The sequence below is a fragment of the Hermetia illucens genome, chromosome 5, assembly GCF_905115235.1.
Source record: "Hermetia illucens chromosome 5, iHerIll2.2.curated.20191125, whole genome shotgun sequence".
NCBI classification, from domain to species: Eukaryota; Metazoa; Arthropoda; class Insecta; order Diptera; family Stratiomyidae; genus Hermetia; species Hermetia illucens.
In genome coordinates this window covers 15629031-15649952 of record NC_051853.1, presented here as the reverse complement: position 1 = coordinate 15649952, position 20922 = coordinate 15629031, and the positions used below count along the sequence as shown (strand labels likewise).

Below are 20922 nucleotides of genomic sequence, written 5' to 3'. Positions count from 1 at the left end.
AAATAAATATTTTCCGATGCATACAATAGTTTTTATTGAGTTTTGAAAAAAGGAAGTTATGCTGCCGCACCCTGTATAATAGCGACGAGGTAGGTGGGAACATCAATCGTCGCCAGAGAGTTCCGTTTAAGGTTCCAATTGGCCGAGTTGAATGCATTCCTCACATCCAGGGTGACCACCACACAATATTTGCTGGTGCAACCCCTTCCGTAAATTGCACTTTCGGCCAAGCCAGTAACCATTTTGATGGCATCAATAGCTGATCTGGCTTTACGGAACCCATACTGCCTATCTGAAAGTCCCCCTTGGCTCTCGACGACTGGGAGTAGTCTATTATAAATAACCCGCTCCAACATTTTCCCCATAGTGTCTAGAAGACATATGGGTCTATAGGAGGCTGGCGGTTTGCCAGCCTTAAGCACCAGCACCAGCTTCTGCCGCTCCACGGTGCTGGAAAGATACCCTTGGACATGCACGTTTCGAACAGCTCCGGTCTACATTTGACGACAAGTTTGAGGGCGTTATTCGGTATGCCGTGCAGACCCGGGGCTTTGCTGTCGCCTATTCGACTGCAGATCCCCAGCAGCTCGTCCCTGGTGACTGGTGGAATCGGCGTCACATTCAGGGGGCGCTGGAAAGTGTTAGTACCCCGCTCTTGCTGGGGAAATAACCCCTGGATTATTTCCAACAAGAGCATAGGCCACGTAATCTGCGGAGATGTTCGGCCTCTGAATCGCCCTGTCACGATTTTATAGGCGCTACCTCACGGATTTATGTTCGTTTCCAAACAGAGCTCCTTGAAACATTCCCTCTTACTCCGCTAGATGGCGAGCTTGAGGTTCTTGCGAGCTTTCCTATAGGCATGCTCCTTTTGCCCTTGATCGATCGAGCCCTCTGAGCCGTTCGTCTGGCTTTGTGGCAAATCGATCGAAGACTGGCAAGTTCTAGTGGAGAATGAGCATCTCCTAGGCATCGACGCGTCACATGCCTCAGAGATGCTTTGTGTAACATGGAGAGCTCTATCCGTGGAGGTGCTTGCTTTGCCAGGCAGGTCTAGCCACACTTCCATGAATGTTTGCTCATCCATCGGTTTTGCAGACCATCCTGGTGTTCTTTTGGATTTCGGCTTCCGGGGTGCGGATATCCTGCACTGGACAGTCTGGGCGGCACGCTCAAGGTCACCCTCCTCTGGGTTCCTGGGCATGGGAACATAGAAGGGAATGAGCGTGCTGACGGATTCACCAGGCGGGCTCTGCTCTTGGCAGCTCTTCGGTGGGTACAGTCGGTGTCTCGCTGGCGACTGCGAAGGGTCGACTCGTACTACTTAGCTGCCGCGGGTCTCAGATGGCAAAGGCTTACTAGCTGTGCCAAGTCAAGGAGGATTTGACCCGCTTATAATATAGCCCAACCACGAGAACTTCTGTGCCAGACGCATGCAAATGCATTCAAGATTACGGCGGTCTGCACGGGGCACTGGCCGATAGGAGACCATGCCGCCAGGCTCGGCATACCCTTCAATACGCATTGCTGAAGCTGCGGAGAAGAGGAGGGGGAACCTCAGGCACTTGCTCTGCGATTGCCCAGCTCTAGCTAGAATCAGGCTACGGACACCGGGTAAGCAATTGGGAGAGCTGCTTTCCTTCGCGAATGCTACGAGGTAGCTCTGAAGATCCAGGCCGGCTGGACTCTGTTCCCCTGCTCTCATAATAGTAGTCACGGTCTTAGGAGTTAGTGGCATCAACACGACGCATCACAGCTCCTTCTCCTTGGATTCACGTTACCATTTTTCAGCGACCGGTTCATCCTAAACCGTTCCCCACCAGCTTCTATGATCTTTAGATATTCTACGATATTAATCGTTATTTAGTGTCTTCACTTTCGCAAAATCTGTATTTTCGAATCATGAAGATTATTTAATTGTTTTCAAACACACATTTTGAGCATTTGAAAACTTTTATTTTTCAGTGATTTTAAGTTGACTGCGATAGTAAAACAAAGGCGTCCAATTTAGCCTCATTTTACTGGAAAAACAATCAAATCGCTTCAATTGTTGCATGCGATAGGTTTTGGTCTCCCGATCGAACGTACAACTTTCTTGCGAGTTTCATTCTGGCAAGGTGAGTTGCTTCCGCGCGGTATGAGAGTGGACTACACGTGGTGTGTGGGATAGTGACCAATGGCAATTCCTGGCACAAGCCCGACAGAGATAGAATTAAAACAAACCGTCTCACCCTCGCCTATTGCATTCTATTCAACTGCTATTGCTTTGTGTGTGTTCCCGTTTGACGTTGGAGACTTTCGCCTGCTGTCAAATATGTCGTGAAGCGCTAAATTGGGCGTTTGGTGCTGGCGGACTTGCGAAATACAAGGCAAAAGCAAACTGGGAGGAAGGTGACGGTTTTTGAACATTTACATGTGAGTGAGCGAAGACGTGAAGTAACCGCGGCGGAAAGTCGGTTGTCTTTCGTATCGGGTGTTGCATAGGGCGTGTGGGCGAGCCTGGCTCACAAAAGTAAGCATTAATCACGGCGGTTGGCTTCTTTCGTTTCGTAGGAGTTCTGGGCAAGTTGCTGTTCGCCATAACGGGCAGGTTGCTGGGACGGCACAGCACCACCGCGCAAGATGAAAGAAAGACATCTCATCTAGAGTTGAATCAGCACAAAAGACCGTGGTCAGCATCTGGTCGGACTGCGCCAATTGTTGCACTTCCTGGTGTGCCCGAGTTTCGAATACACAATTATTGCGAACAGTTGGATTTTGGGAATATCGATTTTTCAAAATCGATCAGAATTTCGACTCCTTTGGTGCTGGGAAAGTTTGAAGCGAGCCCCCCAGCGCTTCGTGCCTTTTGTGTTTAGCGAACTAATTGATCGCGAATTGCAGTGCGTGTTATTTTAATGAATGACGGTCACGACTCGGTGCACAAAGTAGAGATTCTGTAATTCAGCTCATCGATACCAACGGGCTGCCGAACGAATATCTGGAATAAATCAGCCGAACGGCTTCTGGTACGGTAAATCGGAGTCGCAGTTCTAGCCAGCACCATGGTAAGTGGAGTGGTCACAGGTTTGTTTACAAACATTTGGAAACACTGTGCCCTTTGGCGCCGCTGACAGTTATCCAAAAGCTATTGGCTTTTGCTGTCACGCCATTGACTTTTTAAATTAAATAAGCTCCGGACAGTTTATACTCTCACCTTTGTAGATAATACAATAACTCTGATAGGGAAATTGTTCTCTAATTGTTTGCTTTCTACTCTCATTATCAGAGTTCGTCGGTGGTGACACGCAGCGGAGCTCAGAAGGCGAAGATCCAGACACGGGCTGCCGTCAAAGCTATCGAGTCGCGGAAACCGAGTGCTGCTCTCCTGGAGGCTAAAAGGAAGGCAAAATTGAAAATGAACGGACAGAAGACGTGTGACGAAGTGCTGATTAAGGACATCTTCCAAAATGTAATTAGAAAATTTGTTGGATACGATGAGGATTTTGTGGTGATAAAGGTCCACTTTTTAATTCTAGGCTCAAAGTGCAGTGAACTCGGTTCGAGGGGAAACTGGGATAGTTTACGATGAGTCGATGTCGGAACACAGATGCTTGTGGCGGCCTAATCATCCGGAATGTCCGCAGCGGTTTATAAGTATCATAGAAAGGTAGGTCCTTTGCTGCTCATGATAATACAACCTTTCGCAAAAATGATATAACATAAAAACTATCGAAGAAAAGTAAGCATGACTTGACCATTTCATTTGAATTATGGAAAAACCTTTGCAAAGTTCCGGTGCACAATTAACCTGAAAAATAATTTATTCTATCGTACAATTTGCTCGCTTTAATGAAAAGATAAGTAAATTCAATAAATCACGTGTACAATCTAAAGGCAACGGGGAGAGGAAGGCACTTCAGTTGTTATAACGTCAGTTCATAAGTTAAGAGTAGGAAAATTCTTGTAAACTTTGTTCTCTGTTTTTATATTGATAACTAAAATCAAATATTTTTTTTTCTCTTCTTGGGGTTAGGCATTTGATAGTTGAAGAGGGAGTAATGTGTCTAATGGGGTTTGGGTTATCTTTCCTTCGTTTGTTGGCTTTTCATATTATCGCAGTTAGCTCTCTGGTGATAAATCATCAATTTTTTGGGGAAGAGCATACATAGGTTTCTGTTAGGGAAAGTGATAAATATGTGGTATCAAAATAGTGAGCTTCAATGGTAATTTTATTTGAACTTGGCTCCAAATAAAAAAAAAGATGATTTTCAAAAAATACTACTGGGCGAGACCATCGCACCTCCACATCGGCCGTTGATTGCCGTCCTGCGAATTAAGCCACCGATAAAACTGCGTGAGGAACGCACTGGCTCGCCGCGCATTAAATGGTGGCGATTTGGTGAGAAGAAAGAAGAAACGGTCTCACTCATACGATTGCCAACCATTACGAATGTGGAAGAATCATGGAACCAAATCCACAAAGCGGCCTCTGCAACCCTCGGGGTCACAAAGCCGGGTAAGCGGTACATCAACCGAGATACTTGGCTTTGGAATGATGATGTTGAAATGAAGGTCCGTGAAAAGAAACGCTTCTACCACAAATTTCTCGATGATAAAACACCGGCCAATTGGCAAATTTATAAGAATGCCAACCGGGAAGCAAAAAAGCAGTCGCTGTCACCCGAGCGAACCATTACAAAAATCTTTTCGATAAACTGGACACTGGGGATGGCGAGAGAGATCAATATCGACTTGTTAAAAGCCGTAACGAAGGTACACAGGATATCGAACACTTCTGTTGCGTTAATGACAAGAACGGTGCTTTGCTTACCAACCGTCGAGCCGCAACGGATAGCTGGCGAGAATACTTCGAGCAGATTTCAACTGAAGAATTTGCTTATCCTCCACTTCCACAATCATTGCCGACATTTGGAGTAGTTCCACCAGTCAGCGCAACTGAAGTCGAGGAGGCAATAAAACAAATGAAATCGGGGAAAGCAACAGGACCTGACGACATCGCATCTCAGCTCTGGAAAGCGAAGAGCTGGGACCCAACACTGTGGCTCAGTGAATTCTTTAACCGGGTTATTCAGGAAGGAAGAACACCATCTGACTGGTAAGAAAGTACCACTGTTCCAATATGGAAAAAGAAAGGTAGTCCAGCAGAATGTTCAAATTACCGTCCGATCCGGTTACTTTCCCATACCATGAAGATTTTTGAATGCATTCTTGACAACCGTATTCGCGAAATCGTTGAAATAACCGTGAATCAAGCTGGATTTGTCAAGAACTGCGGAACTATTGACGCAATACATGCTGCGCGGTTACTCATGGAGAAACCGTGAGAAGCATCGCCCTCTTTACATTGCATTTCTGGATCTAGAGAAAGCGTTTGACCGTGTATCACACGAACTCATCTGGTATGCTTTACGACAACACTTAGTGCCAGAAGAACTCGTGCGCTGGGTTCAATTGCTCTACCGCGATCCGAAAAGTAAAGTTCGAAGTATGATGGGTGTATCAAAACCGCTTCGTGTCTCTGTTGGTGTTCATCAAGCAAGTGCCCTCTTACCACTCCTCTTTGTTCTTGTTATGGACACCGTCACAAGGGATATCCAACGTCCAGCGCCCTATACACTGCTTTATGCAGATGATGTTTTCCTAGCATCTGATAGCAAAAATGATCTCGAGCAACTTGTTCAAAAATGGAATGATCGCCTCATGCAACACGGTCTCAGATTGAATTTAAACTAAACTGAATTCTTGACGACCGATCCCCATGAAACAGGGACAATCACTGTCAGCGGCGGTGACCTCCCCAAAACTGAGCGATTTAAATATCTCGGGTCAATGCAATCAGTCAATGGAGTACTGCGTATTGAAATTGCTTTACGCATCAACGCAGCCTGGATGAAGTGGCATTCAACAACTGGTCTTCTTTGTGGTCGACGTACCAAAGAACATCTCAAACCTAAAATTTACCGCAATGTCGTCCGTCCTGTCGCTCTCTATGGTTCTGAGTGTTGGCCAACTATAAAAGACAATGAACGACGTCTTGCGGTAATGGAGACGAAGATGTTGCGTTGGACTAGTGGGTGACACGTTTAGATCACATCCGGAATCAGGATAGCCGCGATCGTTATGAGGTTGCACCGATCGTGGAAAAATTCCGAGAGAGGCGTCTTCGATGGTAGGGTCACGCAATTCGCGCTAATGAGAATTCACTTGCCAAGATTGGTCTGAACATCGAAATTGATGGTAAACGACCAAAAGGCCAGCCGAAACAACGGTGGCTTGATACGCTGGATGGGGATTTGAAAGCCTCGAGATCAGACATTCGATAGAGCCAAATGGCGAAAAGGATCACGACGAGCCGAGCCCGCTTGTGAACAGGACAAAGGCTGAAGAAAAAGAAGATTTTCGGTGACATCTTTGTGTTGTCGCAGAATACGATAGATTCGCATTTTTGTGGGTTTAAGGAGAGTTTCCAATGAGTGAAGTGCCGGCAAAGCTCGTCTAAATAGAAATTCAGGCGGGCTTCATCGACCGGGATGTTTATGGTGGAGGTGTAAATGAAGAGGTCATCCGCGTATTGGAGCATTCGGATTGGGTTTAGGTGTGGAGTTGGTTTGGGTAGGTCTGCGATGAACAGGGAATAGAGGATAGCGGAGAGGACTGATCCTTGATGCCAGCCAGACTTGAATAGGGAAAAGAAAGTTGCTGTTGGAGTGGGACTTGGTATTTCCGCCCGTCAGATGGAAATGGAGGACGCCTGGTCCATGAAGCTGGTCACGCTTGACGCATCTGTACGCAAGAAATCAGTTGGTTGCTGCGTGTCCTATGCGCTGGAAATTTTCACATTGCAGTACTTGTAAATTTTTGATCTGTTCGAAGCGAACCATCATGTATTGGATTAATTTAACGACGCGCAACTGTTGAACGTTGCATCGAAAGTGACCAGTCACGGATCGAGGTTAATGTTATTGTTCTTAACCTCGGTTTCGGCGAAGGATTTTGCACTCTGGGTACTGGAGACTCCGTGAACTTTTGGTAGTTTTCTAGGGAGGGAGGGTATTAGTAACTTATTATGGTTCTCTACTAAGATCTGCCTGGCGGTAGAGTAGTCTTTCGGTGTTTTGGTCAAAATCTGATCTGATTTACCTAATTTCTTTATCAGGTAGTTGTTAGGGAGAGCGCGGGAAATGGTTTGTTTTATAGTTTTAAATATCTCGGGGTTCTCGACGATCATGAGTAGGGGGATTTTTCGAATTACCTCCTGTTTGTTTCTTGGCGCTTGCGGTGCCCCGGAATTACACGCGATCGTGGCCTCTAGCGACACTATTACGGCCGCCAGCTCTTTGATTTTTTCATCTTGTCGCCTCTTGTTCTAGAGGGCTTCCTCGAGTTTTCTTAAAAGTTTTTTGTTCTCCTTTCGGAGGCCGGCCGATGGCGTACTTCTGACCGTGTTGTCAGATCCAAACTGCGAATCGAACCCGCAATCGCTTGATATCATCATTTCGGACGTAGTATCTCCGTCGTCGTCTGGGCCGTCGGGCTGAAGTTCAGCGGTCGGGCTATCTGTCGTCTTGCGATGCTTTTTCCGCGTCACTTTCGTGAAGCCGTCGGGCTGTAGAGAGCTCATTCTGCTCTAAATTACACAGAAATTTCACCTCTTTATGAAAATGTCTTCTTTTGTTCTATCACTTTTAAAATACTCTTGCTTTTCAAAAAGAAATGTTTGCTCTAGAAATTGTTTGCACGCAGCGTAGCCTGAATTCTATTTAATTTCGACAATACTTAGACACACAGTACTGTCTATTGAAAAACACGGAAAGATTTATCAATACACTTTTGAAGTCCTTTGAAAAAGTGGATCTTATTCTTGTGTTTTAAGATTAATCATCATCAAAGTTTTTGTCTTAGGGAGTTACATAGAAAGCGATGAAGAAACGGCAAATCATTTGCTTGAAGTGCACTTCCCAGGCGGCATCCAAAATCGAATCTCTGGGCCAACAGGTGCATACAGCCCTCAACCGAGAGATTGGAATCTGGCATGCAAAGTAGTATCACTGGAGCGAGTAAAATGAGCATTTAACTCGTTCCACAGAATCAAGCCTGCAGGTCCGGATGGCATCATTCCTGCGCTAGTAATAGAGGAAATTAACTGGCGTGATGTGAAGGTGTTATTTATTCCCAAACCAAGGAAACTCACCTACGCAGACGCAAAAAGCTTTTGACCGATCAGTCTAACGTCCTTTCTACTAAAAGGATTCGGAAGACTAGTACATCGGTTTATAAGGGATACACACATTCCTAAGTGGCCACTTTACCATAGGTAACAGGCCTACCAGAAAGGCAAATCCACGGAGACAGCATTCCATGGACTCACGGCAAAAATTGAATAGGCAGTGTCCGAAAAAGAATACGTCTTAGGCGCATTCATGGACATCGAAGGTGCCTTCAATTATGCCTCATTCGCAGCAGTTTGTGATGCGGCAAGACAGCATGGAATCGAACCGCTGCTAACGTGGAAGCACCATATCCAGGAACAATATCAGAAATCCTGCAGATTGCTCTGGTGTTGTAGGAATGCGATAGGTAAGACTTGGGACTTTCGCCAAAACGGACACACTGGATGTATACATCCATAGTAAAACCCATTTTGATGTATGCATGCATCGTCTGGTGGCTGAGACTGAACTTTGCTAACAGCAGGAAGCTGCTAACGCAGATTCAGAGAATTGGTTGTCTAAGTTTTACTGGAGCAATGAGTACTACGCCGACTGCGGCACTTGAAGCTATCCTAAATTTACCACCCATTCCCTTGAAGGTGATACGGAAAGCAGCCAATGATGCATATAGACTCGATACCATTGGAGCGTGGAAAGGTGGCCAATCACGCGGTCATGCGTCTATCTGGAAATTCCTTAACAAACATCCGGAAGCTCTGATGGCGGGCGACCATATGGTTTCCAGATTCATCTTTGAAAAGACGTACACTGTCGTAATCACCAAAAGATAAAAATGGTCGGTAAATGGCGATGAGTTTTTACAGATTACATACTTAATAATCTTCACCGACGCGTCAGTTATGGAGGGCGGATCGGGCGCAGGGGTGTTTTTGGGGAATCTGATTATAGAACTGGCCCGACCTCTCGGAAAAATGACGACTATATTCCAGGGGGAGGTATATGCCATTTCTTTCAGAAGAAGAATGTCTGCGACAAAAATGGAGGGGAGTAGCACTATTTGAATCTATTCCGACAGTCAGGCGGCATTATCAGCACTAAACAGCAACGACATATCAAACCAGCTGGCGTGAAGTTGCCATCAGGTGCTGCTGAAACTTGGCCGACCGAACAAAACATTCCTGATGTGGGTGTCGGGAAACTTTGACATCGCTGGTAAGGAGGAGACTGACAGACTGGCTCACCGAGGGTCTGGATCCATAATGGTGGGGCCAGAACCAGCTTTTGGAATCCGGCCATCCACTGTCAGGTCTACTCTGAAGGGTGAAATTGCAAGGATTCACGCAGCCGAGTGGAGAAATTTGAAATCTTGCCGGCAGGCGAAAATCCTTGTGAAAGAACCTGGGATCGCTAGAGCGGCATTTTTGTTGTCCCTTAAGAAGTGGGATATGAAAACCTTAGTAGGGCTTTTAACGGGACATTGCTCCTTGAACTACCATATGGAAAAGATTGGGGTGGTGATTTTGGCTATGTGCAGCCAATGTGAGGAGGAGGAGAGGGCCCTGCACTTTTTATGCAGCTGCCCGACCTCCTCAGCTCTCTGACGAAGACACCTTGGTAAGGTTTTCTTCAATGAAGAATGTGCACATTCTCTGTCTCTGGAGAATGTTCTCAGATTCGCTAAAGCCTGCGAACACCGTAGCCGGGAAGCCATTGAATAGGCGACTTACGGGGATAGTACAATGGCTCCCCCAGTGAACTAAATTTAGGTCTTCTTTAATAAAGGTCCAGATCTATAATTAGTTTCTAATTTATCTATTTATCTTAAAGCTACATCGCAAAGTATACAAAAATTTAAATATTTGTGAGTCCTTCTAATTGGCTATATTTCTTTCTCTCATACTTTCGATTAGATGCAATGAATTGAAACTATTTGATCGATGTAAGAGAATTCCACAACGAAAAGCTACAAAGGAGGAGATCCTTCTAAAGCACTCTGAGGAGCACTATGAGACCCTAAAATCAACTTCAGGATCAACAGACGCAGCACATTTAGAGGATTTATGCTCCCATTATGATGACGCTTATATCCACCCTGTAGGATTCATAACGATTTTTTTCTCTGCCTATTGATCATAATCTAATTTCATAGTGCACGTTTGAAACTGCAAAACTGGCTGCAGGATGTACGATTGACTTGGTGAACAACATTATGAGTGGAAAGGTACAAAATGGCATGGCTATCATTCGACCGCCCGGTCACCATGCAATGAAGTCCGAATCGAACGGGTAAGGATCACTATTGTAGTGATTAGTCCAGATTAGGTAATACGAGTGTCGTCTCCCTTCCTAGATATTGCATATTTAATAATGTGGCAATAGCGGCACAACATGCGTTGGATAATTTGAAATTGAATAGAATTTTAATCGTTGATTGGGACGTCCACCATGGACAAGGAACGCAACAACTGTTCTATGATGATCCTAGGTATGAGCGATGGTGAGCTCTCGTTTTGGTTTCATATTAACTTTTGCCTTCTCGTTTAGAGTTGTATATTTTTCAATACATCGATTTGAATACGGTACTTTCTGGCCAAATCTGCATCAATCTGATTTTGATTACATCGGATCTGGGAAGGGCGAAGGTTTCAACTTTAATTTGCCTTTGAATAAAAAGGGAATGACCAATGGGGATTATATGGCAATATTTCAACAGATTTTATTGCCAGTTGCAGTTGAGGTAAATTTTGTTTTTGTTGTGATTTTTTTATGGTGCCTCATTGTGGCTTATGTTATCTCGTCAATATCATTGTTAGTTCCAGCCCGAGTTGATTATCATATCAGCCGGTTATGATGCTGCTATTGGATGTCCAGAGGTTAGTTCATAACAACTAATTTTCGTTATTTTCTTTTTTAGTTTTCTCCTCAACTTATTATTGTTAGTTCGGGTTTTGATTCGGCTTTTGGAGATGTCAAGGTATCTACATAGCCAGAAAACTTCCAAATTTCAACTGTGGATTTTGTACTTTAGTTGGGTTTTATAATTCTTTAATTTTTCATTCATTCCTTAGGGAGAAATGGAAATAACCCCCGCGTTTTATTCACATCTTCTAAACCCACTGCTAAGTTTAGCAAATGGACGTGTAGCTGTAGTCCTGGAAGGTGGCTACTGCATAGAATCTCTTGCGGAGGGAGCTGCACTAACTCTCCGTAGTTTATTGGGCGATCCATGCCCCAATTTCGAACCATTGGATACGCCTTGCGAAAGCATTCAAGATTCTATCTTGAATTGCATTTACGCCCATAGGCCCTACTGGAAATGCTTACGAGTTCAATCGGTGTATTCAGAAGAAGAGTTGAACAACATCAATCCACAACCAGATTTACACAAGGTGATTCAAAAGTTTGAGGGAGTGGAGTTGAAAGTAGATCGGTACGACACAAGACCTGAAGAACATCCGAAGGACGAAGTGAAAGATAAACGGATAAAGGACCGTTTATGCCATTTGAAGCTTAGTGAGTTGTGTGAAATTGACTACCTTGCAACGGGATTGAATTACGAATATTTTCAGTAACGAAACTTACGTTTCCAAACACGCGTCTTTGTTTTGTCTATGACGATTTGATGACGGAGCATGAAAACTTATTCGAGAAGTAATGATCCTTTATTGTAATTTTCGGGAAAATGTTCTGTAGTTGATAATTTTCAGTGGACATCCAGAGCATCCAGATCGAATAAAGAAAATCAGGGATCGCCACGTTGAATACGGATTGTTCCATCGAATGCAGAAACTAAGTTCGCGATACGCAACTACCGATGAGTTGTGCCTGGCCCACACCAGAGCACATGTGAACCTGATTCGACGCAGTTGCGAACGAAATGAACTTAGGGAAATTGGTGATACATACAATTCAGTATACTTCCATCCAAAGACATTTGAATGTGCGACTTTAGCTGCCGGTTCAGTATTGCAAGTAGTTGATAATGTTCTAAACGAGAAGGCTAGGAGCGGGGTTTGTATCGTTCGTCCACCAGGTCATCATGCCGAATCCGATTTGCCACATGGTTTCTGCATTTTCAATAATATCGCCATAGCTGCACAATATGCTATTCGGGATCACGGGCTGAAAAGGTTTGTTAATTTCCAGGGAGTGGAGTGTTCCATTTATTCTGTGAGTTTTTTTTGTGTGACCAGGGTTTTAATTATTGACTGGGATGTCCATCACGGCAACGGGACGCAACATATATTTGAGTCTAATCCAAATGTATTATATATCAGCGTTCATCGGTTCGATAATGGGAGTTTCTTTCCCAAAAGTAAGGATGCTGACTATGATGTAGTGGGAAGCGGTGCTGGGAAAGGATTCAATGTGAACATTCCTTGGAACAAAGTAATTATTTGTAAAGTTGTTTGAAGGGTTAGAATTTCAGTTGTTATTCTTGGGATTACAGAAAGGAATGGGAGACACGGAGTATGCTATAGTATTCCAAAATATCATAATGCCAATTGCTTACGAGTTCAACCCCGAACTAGTGCTAATATCAGCCGGATTTGACGCTGCAGTCGGTGATCCTCTGGGTGGTTGCAAAGTAACACCGGAAGCATATGGACACTTTACACATTGGCTCTCGGCGTTGGCGAACGGAAAAGTGATTGTTTGCTTAGAAGGCGGTTATAATGTCAATTCAATTTCGTATGCTATGACAATGTGTTCCAAAGCGCTGCTAGGAGATCCGCTACCTCCTATTAACATTTCCAACCGAAATGTATTGAATTCCAGTTGCATTGAAACAATGCAGAATGTATTGTCCGTGCAAGAGAAGTATTGGAAAAGTTTGAAATTCAATAAGAAACTGCCAGATTGTGGTAGAGCTGAAAAAGAGCTCAGTCAGTTAGCTGGCAACTTAAAAATATCCCAATGTGCTGATAACGACTCTGTTGGAGGTGGAAAGGGTAGCCACAATGAGAGTACAAGTGGTGCTAGTGGTGGACCACAACCGGGACCAAGCCGAGAGAAGCCGAAAACATTGACTGAGTTTTTATCTGAAAACATACAGGTAAGTGTAATTTAGTTTTATCAAATCTAACTAATTATATTTTATCCCTGAAGATTTCCTACTGTTCTGTAGGGAAAACAGAATAATTTGAATTTTAGATCTAACTTTTACTAACTTTCTATTGACAAATGATTAGGCCTTAGCCAATGAAGAAATGTATGCGGTCGTACCTTTGAAGAATTGTCCACATTTGTCCCGCTTGAATCCGGACGAGACACCTCAAAGTAAGAATCGGTTAACAAACAAACACTTTAATGCATGATTTATTTTTGGACTTGGTGAGCGTATGTAGAATTTCTTTCGGTTCTAATTAGGTAGACATATTTGGAGAGCCCTTTTATTGTGCTGCTGCTTGTGCACTGACTTATGTAGAAATATGCACACAAATGCTTTCCGTTTATTGCTTTGATTAAGCTTGCTTGTCGGATATGTGGTTATGGTTTCTCTTTTGTTCAGGAGAGTTATTATGGTGTGGTAAAAAGTAAGGTGACTTTTCGAATTTCGCGGGATACCTGGAGTAATTTTCGTTTTCTTTTTTCATTTCTTATATTGGCACAATCATCCTGAATATATATGCTCACATTTTCAGCTATTTAGCATGTCTGCGTGTGAAAGTCAGAAAAGTTAAAAGAATTTTAGGTTTTTGGCGATTTTCTGCTATCGAAAAAATGGATCAAAGAATTGGCATTAAATTTTGTATACATAGTATAGCGATAAGCTCTGTCAGTCAAACAAATCTTTATTTCTCACACAATCAATCGAAAAGTCCACCATGAGAAAAAGGAAACATAGCGAAAAAAAATATTCAAAATGGCCTCCGCTAGCAGCTATACAGGCCCGAAGTCTGTGCCATGCATCGATCGCGTCGCGCATGGTATGGAGCGGCATTTCTCGAGCTGCACGCACGATGCTGGCCTTCAAACTCTCCAAATCGGTTTAAGTTCGATCGCAGGCAGTCTCCTCTAACTTAGCCCAAAGGCTGTAGTCCAGAGGATTCAAATGTGGTCTGCCTGAGACCCATTCATCCGCGGTTATGAAGTCAGGAAGTCGCTAACCACTGCTGAATTATCTTGGCTCTGTGAGCGGGGCCGAGTCCTACTGAAAGCACCACGGCTTTCCAGCAAATAGAGATTCACTCAATGGCTGGACTACATCCTCTAACATCTTTTCATACACGGTCGTATTAGTTTTGACGCCGACCTCGCAGAAATGAATATGAGACGCCCCATCATATCATGACAGAAGTCGGATGGTGACGACATTGGACTCGCGAAGCATTTTTTTTTTGCTTCATAACAATTGTGAGCATAGACACGATCATTTTGTCGATTGAATTTTCCCTCGATGGTAAAAATTTTTTCATCAGAAAATAGAATTTTGGGATATTTTTTTACCGGGAAATCGTCGCAGAAGAACAGCACACCGAGTTCGCCGTATTTTCTTCAGTTTTGGCGTTAACATATGGCTAACGCACCGCCGATAGGCACCGAGACAGAGGTCTTCTCGTAAAATACGACTGGTGCTCAGAGGTGGCGGGGAGAAAGACGGGGCGGTAACCCTGTCGGCCGAACCAAAACCAAGTGGCCGAGGAGAACCTCAATAGTGGTGGCACCGGGAGTCGCTGTATCTCATTGGCTTGCCGGCCGTGATGTAGTAGGCGAATGCTCGAAAGGCCTAGTTAGGGCGATCAGACCCGAGTTTGCACGGGGACTCATCTGAAGTGAAACCTTACCAGAAGTATATTGGTGCCATGGGAACCGGGATGGCCCTTGGACTCACGTACTTCAGGAGAATTCCGGTTGTTTGCGGTTGGCCCCCTATTGGGAGCTTCATGGGGGTTGTGGTTGTGTTCAAGCGAACAGAGACCTTTGGGTCTCAGCGTCGTGTTCCGTTTCAACACGGGTGCCGTACTCCTTAGTTCGGTAGAGATTTTGGTAGGTCTTACATCCATCAGTATGAATGCTGAGCCACGCACTCGGTATAGACTGGTACCGCCATACCCTGCTGCGGCGGGACTCTGATTGTGGTCATAAAATTAATCCCTGTCTTAAGAAGACCGTGGGATTAGGTCCACGTAAAACCCTCAGGACTCTCGTAAAATACGACTCATAATTCGAGTTGAAACGCCCATTTCCGTCAACATTTGATTCTGCTTGCGGAGAGGATTGCGACGAACACGCTCACGCACAGTATGCACGACATTCGAGCGACGTACGGAGCACGAGCGCCCCTCCCGTGGCCTGTCAACCAAATCAGCTGTTTCGCGGTAGTGAGCTAATGTTTCGGTATTGAGCTAATCGTTCGCTTACCGCCAGCTTTTTTAACAAACTATGAATCTTTTTCATCGTATTCTCACATTGGTGCAACGCAATAATCGCGATTCTTTTTTCGTAGTTACCGAACTTCATCGTGTTGTCATTCACGCGCTAGTGACCTTCGTAACCTAAAGGTCTGACGGAAGTGGGGTATGCTTAGTTACTTTCCGTGCGCAATGTTACCAGTTTCGGCGCCCTAACATTTCTCGCTATACGCATCGACTGACAGAACTTATGGCTATACTATGTACAAAATAGAACCAAGTGCTCTAATCCACTTGAAATGTTGACAGTGGCATACCATGCTCTGAGTGCAAAAAATGTTTGTAAGTGCTCCAGGGCGTCAGCAACTGATGAAAACACTCAAAAGTGGAGAAAATAATGTCAGAGGTTCGTTGAGTCACCATTAAAGAGGTTGTGGATAATGTCGGCATCTTGTTTGATCCCTGAAAAGTAATTTTAGAAAATGGTGGAAGGCAAGACATTTCCGGAAGTTCTCAGTGACATCCGCTATAAACTCAAGTTCGAAGACAATGGAATAGAAGTGGAAAACGAAGGATAATGGAGTCCTCTTTGAATTAGGCCCGAAGACAACTAACAAGAGTACGTTCTGCGAGGCGGTCAAAAGACTACTGGTTTCTAGTCTAGAGCGAGAAAATGTTTGCCATCACACCACAGCACCTCATAGAGATCACGTACCGACTAGAATTGATAGTGGCGGCTTTGGGGGCTTAACCTCAAAAGGGTCGTGATTACGCGCCGAGTGGAAGTGCAAAAATAAGTGTGCACAAGTTCAAAATGCAACAAAGCATTGAACAGCGTTACGCAGTTATGGTTTGTGCTCGCCTTGCAAAACCTGATCAATTATCACAAGCTTAAGTTTAGGACAAAATGTTTAAAGAAGGTCAGGAGAACGTGGAGGATCAATTCCGGGCAGGTCGTCCGTCAACCTCTTAAACAGAAGACAACGAAAAACGTGTGCGAGATTTGTTGAACACGGACAAGCACGTAAGTATTCGTATGATAGCGTTTACCGTGGAAATCGATAAAATGGTTGTATACAAAATCGTCTGTGAGGATCTTTGGATGAGGAAGATTTGCGCCAAGCTCGTCGCGAAAGTGCTGACAGATCAACAGAAACAAATCCGTTAGTTCATATCAAAAGATCTTTTGGGATGAATTAAAGAAGATCCTGAATTTTTAGGCAACGCTATTACCAAGGAGTTCTGGAAAACTTTCCTGCAATTGACCACGAATACACCCTGTGCATGAAATGTCGCGATAATAAACATCGCGAGATTCGTCAAAGCTATCGGAACACACAGAGCCGCGCTGGAATGAAGTGCCCGCGGGTGGTGACATTGCAGCTGGCATCCAGCCGTGACAAACGTTCTACACGGTCTGTCTCAAAAGTCCTGGGATTAGTTTTTGCAGTTGGCAACACCGGTGGGGGGGGGGGGCAGCTCCGAAAGGAAAAGTTTGTAGGCCACCTAGGCTTCAAAACAAGATTGGTGTCAATCGCCTGCAGACAGTTGTTGAGGCCTCGTGTAGAGGTGCCTACTGCACCTTCTTCGACCATGGGCCAAATTTTAGAGCAGCGTTTTGCAATTAAATTTTGTGTAAAACAAATTATCTGAGACGCTCGAAATGCTTCGGAAAGCCTACGGTGATGGGGCTATGAAAAAGAGCCGAACATTCATATGGCATAAGAGGTTGCGGGAAGGCCGAGTGTCCATCACCGACGACAACCGCTCGAGACGCCCGTCAACATCGCAAACGGAGGACTCTTTTTTTAAGAAGTTGGTCAAGTTTTGGATAAAGGCCGACGATGTTTGGATAGTTGAAGAGGATTGCGCGGTACCCAAAATAATAATTCATCCACGAAGGCGTTATGTCCTGGTGGTATCCCGACAGAAATATACAAACTGAGTTTTCCACCATCGCCCAGATTTACTCGGCTCATTCAACGCTTGCTTGAACGAGGGAATTTTTCCGTGTTGCTAAAAGGGAAAGGAGACCTTGAGGCGCTGTCCGGGTATGCTTGATACAGCCGGGAAAGTGCTCATCAGAAGTAGATTCGCTGAAACGAAACGTGTTGCTGGAGACCCTAAGGCGGTTCAATTTGAGAGTAGGGAGATCCACGGTGGATGCTGCTACGGGGGCCGTGGATGCGGTTCGTCGAGCTGAGGCACACAACCGACGGGTAGAGTCCTCCTCGTAGTGCTTGATGTCAGAAACGCCTTTAATTCCGTAAGATGGAGAGATATACTAGACACATTAGAAAATTCATTCCATGTCCATTCCCAGCTATCTCTTGCGGATATTGAGGGATTATCTGAGAGATCGCTTTTTGCTGTATGAGACGCTAGAGGGCCAGAGCAAAGTGCGTATCTCGTCGGATTTCATCATCATCATCAACGGCGCAACAACCGGTATCCGGTCTAGGCCTGCCTTCATAACGAACTCCAGACATCCCGGTTTTGCGCCGAGGTCCACCAATTCGATATCCCTAAAAGCTGTTTGACCTACGCCATCGCTCCATCTTAGGCAGAGTCTGCCTCGTCTTCTTTTTCTACCATAGATATTGCTCTTATAGACGTTCCGGGCTGGATCATCCTCATCCATACGGATTATGTGACCCTCCCACCGTAACCTATTGAGCCGGATTTTATCCACAACCTGACGGTCATGGTATCGCTGATAGATTTCGTCATTGTGTAGGCTACGGAATCGTCCATCCTCATGTAGGGGACCAAAAATTGTTCGGAGGATTCCTCTGTCGAACGTGGTCAAGAGTTCGCAATTTTTCTTGCGACCAAAGTCTCCGAGGAATACTTGAGGACTGACAAGATCGTTGTCTTGTACAGTAAGAGCTTTGACCCTATGGTGAGACGTTTCGAGCGGAACAGTATTTGTAAGCTGAAATAGGCTCTGTTGGCTGACAACAACCGTGCGCGGATTTCATCATCGTAGCTGATCCCGCGCTGATCATCGCCTGCTCGATCTGGATGAAGGCAGTTTGTACGTCTCGGGTGGTTCTTCCCATGATGTCGATATCGTCAGCATAAGCCAGTAGTTGTCGGATTTAGTTCAGGTAGTCCATCTCTGGAACGTTTCCTACGATAGTCTGCCGAGACTCAACATGCCAGAAGAGTCGTGCTTGCTTGGTTATGCGGATAACGTTACGGCACACTTCCCGGATGCATTGTTGAACAGGCGCAAAGCAGACTTGGCATATTAATGCGATGAGTACTGCTTATGGTTTCAGCCTTGAACTGGAAAAAAAGTCGACCAAAAAGAGACTCGGGTTAACGATCTATTTGAAAATGAGCTTTTTCGAGCGAATCAAAACAGCAGTGGACAAGGCTGTAGCTAGAAGAAACCTTTTTATGAGCGTAACGCAGTTCTTTCTGCTCTACAGCGCGGAAGTATGGGATGGTACCCTCAGTAAGGGGTACTGAGAAAGGGAGTTTTTGGGGTGACATAGGGAAGCTTTCCCTCCAGACAGAGTCGATGTTCGAAAGATGCTGAGGAGTACTAGCAGATGGAGTCGTCTTGAGCATTACGTTCAGGTTCTACTTGTTAAGAAGAAGATTGAGCTCGACCGGTGGAGGGATCCAATTGCAAGAAGTTTCTTGAACTATGATAACAATTCCCTTGCTTCTCTTCCCCCCTCGTTTGTGAAAGGAATTCCTTCATTCCTAGCCCGAAATAATGTATTAAACGGTTCCAAGCCAATTCTCTGATGAAGGGGAGGTATTTAGTTGGTAGTCCAACGGCGCATCGTTTCGGGAGTCCAACACTTTTTGCGTAAACGTATTCACCTACCGTACTCACAAAAAACGCGGATATTTTGGGCATGAGATATGTGTCAGCGAAGTTTGTTCCGAAACTGCTTAATTGTGATCAGAACGACCGTTGTGGCACCATCGCTCAGAGGCTGTTGAAAGACGTCAAGGATAATACTGAATTGCTCAAAACGGCCATAACGGGGGATTTGGCCCTCGATCATCTTTTCCTGAGGAGATTAATGAAAGGACGGATATTTGTAACGATTGAGGAGATAAAAACTGCATCGTCGGAACAGCTGAAGACTATACCAGCAAGTGTTCATCAGAAGTGTTTCGAAGATTGGGAAAAGCGCTGGCTCAAGCGTATTATAACTGGGGCGAATTATTTTGAAGGGAATTGATGGATTCATGAATAAATAAATATTTTTTGATAAAAATAAAAACTCACCTCACTTGTTGATCACACCTCGTGCATCCATATTTTAGTTAAAAACGTTTCTGGAAATTGTTGTCAGAGTTTCGATTTTTTAGTTATGAAAATATATTGAATTTACATTTTTCTTTTCTTTGCTATAGGAATAGTAACTTCGTCGCCATGTTCAGGTTGTCAGTCATCAATTGAAAATTGGATCTGCTTGCATTGCTTTCAAACATATTGCGGCCGTTACATTGGTGAACACATGCTATATCATCATCTTGAGAGTGATCATCCGTTAACCTTAAGCTTTAGCGACTTATCAGTTTGGTGTTATCCCTGCGAAGCATATATCGACAATCCCATATTGCACAAATACAAAAACCTAGCACATGTCGATAAATTCGGCGAGGAATTGGTTTGGTCCTATGGCGACAATACCCTAATGCTCAATCAAATGCCCAACTGATATCTAAGGAATTTCCTTATTTTGTTTTATGTGGCGATTTTATTTCTTAACAGTTCGACTTTTCGCTAACATTTGTTTTGTATTGTAGGCGTGGCGTTTTGTTTTCTTTTTGATTTTTTTATTTATGACTTTTTTTTAATGATAGGCTCTTCTCTTTTTCCATCCATACATTTTTTATTTTCCTATAAAAATAACAACTAACCAAAGAATAATAAATGGTATTTTAACCAAAAAGATGTGGAAAGTGTTCTGCGTTAACGGAATAGTTTAGAAGGATGAACCTCATTAGTTAGAATCATATCCTAGGCGTAATCTGTTTTAGGCTATTTGAAAGCATAAGTTAAATCAACTGATATTGATGCAGTTACATTTAATTTTTAGTGTTTATGAAAAATTTCTCAATTGTTAACTCGAATCAAACTGTACGCTTTAAGATTGTTAACTGTATTGTACATAAATATATACATCCTAACGAATTTGTTTAATAAAACGAATAACGATAATCACGTTTTTTATTGTGTTGCAACTATTTTCTCCGCATCGAGCCTCGCATGCTGGGTTTGGGAACAAGCTTCATGCATTTGGTTGGGTTCTTCCAGCATGTGAATGTCCAATGCAAATGAAATTGGCTAACAGGAAACAACTTCCCAAAATTTATCTTGAATGAACACAGAAGTCACGAAAAAATGGTTAACTAGGTTA

General features: G+C 44.1%; 2 protein-coding genes across 5 annotated transcripts; both read left to right on the top strand.

The window, feature by feature from the left end:
- Positions 1-2323: 2323 nt before the first annotated feature.
- Positions 2324-20723, top strand: LOC119656865 (histone deacetylase 6). Of its 3 annotated transcripts, none has more exons than XM_038063521.1 (15): positions 2331-3047; positions 3269-3451; positions 3519-3649; positions 10085-10268; positions 10324-10460; positions 10525-10659; positions 10719-10911; positions 11089-11148; positions 11243-11687; positions 11744-11825; positions 11882-12304; positions 12368-12563; positions 12625-13230; positions 13367-13454; positions 19913-20723. In XM_038063521.1, the coding sequence occupies exons 1-15, from the start codon at positions 3045-3047 to the stop codon at positions 20218-20220; spliced, it is 3174 nt and encodes a 1057-aa protein (XP_037919449.1). In that variant the 5' UTR covers positions 2331-3044; the 3' UTR covers positions 20221-20723. The 3 variants fall into 3 exon arrangements, with proteins under 3 accessions (XP_037919450.1, XP_037919449.1, XP_037919448.1); XM_038063520.1 differs by lacking the exon at positions 11089-11148 and adding an exon at positions 10988-11047 and having other exon boundaries at positions 2332-3047; XM_038063522.1 differs by lacking the exons at positions 11089-11148; positions 13367-13454 and adding an exon at positions 10988-11047 and having other exon boundaries at positions 2324-3047; positions 19913-20049.
- On the top strand, positions 18960-19906 carry LOC119656867. Of its 2 annotated transcripts, XM_038063523.1 has the most exons (2): positions 18960-19338; positions 19375-19906. In XM_038063523.1, the coding sequence occupies exons 1-2, from the start codon at positions 19291-19293 to the stop codon at positions 19735-19737; spliced, it is 411 nt and encodes a 136-aa protein (XP_037919451.1). In that variant the 5' UTR covers positions 18960-19290; the 3' UTR covers positions 19738-19906. The 2 variants fall into 2 exon arrangements, with proteins under 2 accessions (XP_037919451.1, XP_037919452.1); XM_038063524.1 differs by having other exon boundaries at positions 18960-19906.
- Positions 20724-20922: the final 199 nt, after the last annotated feature.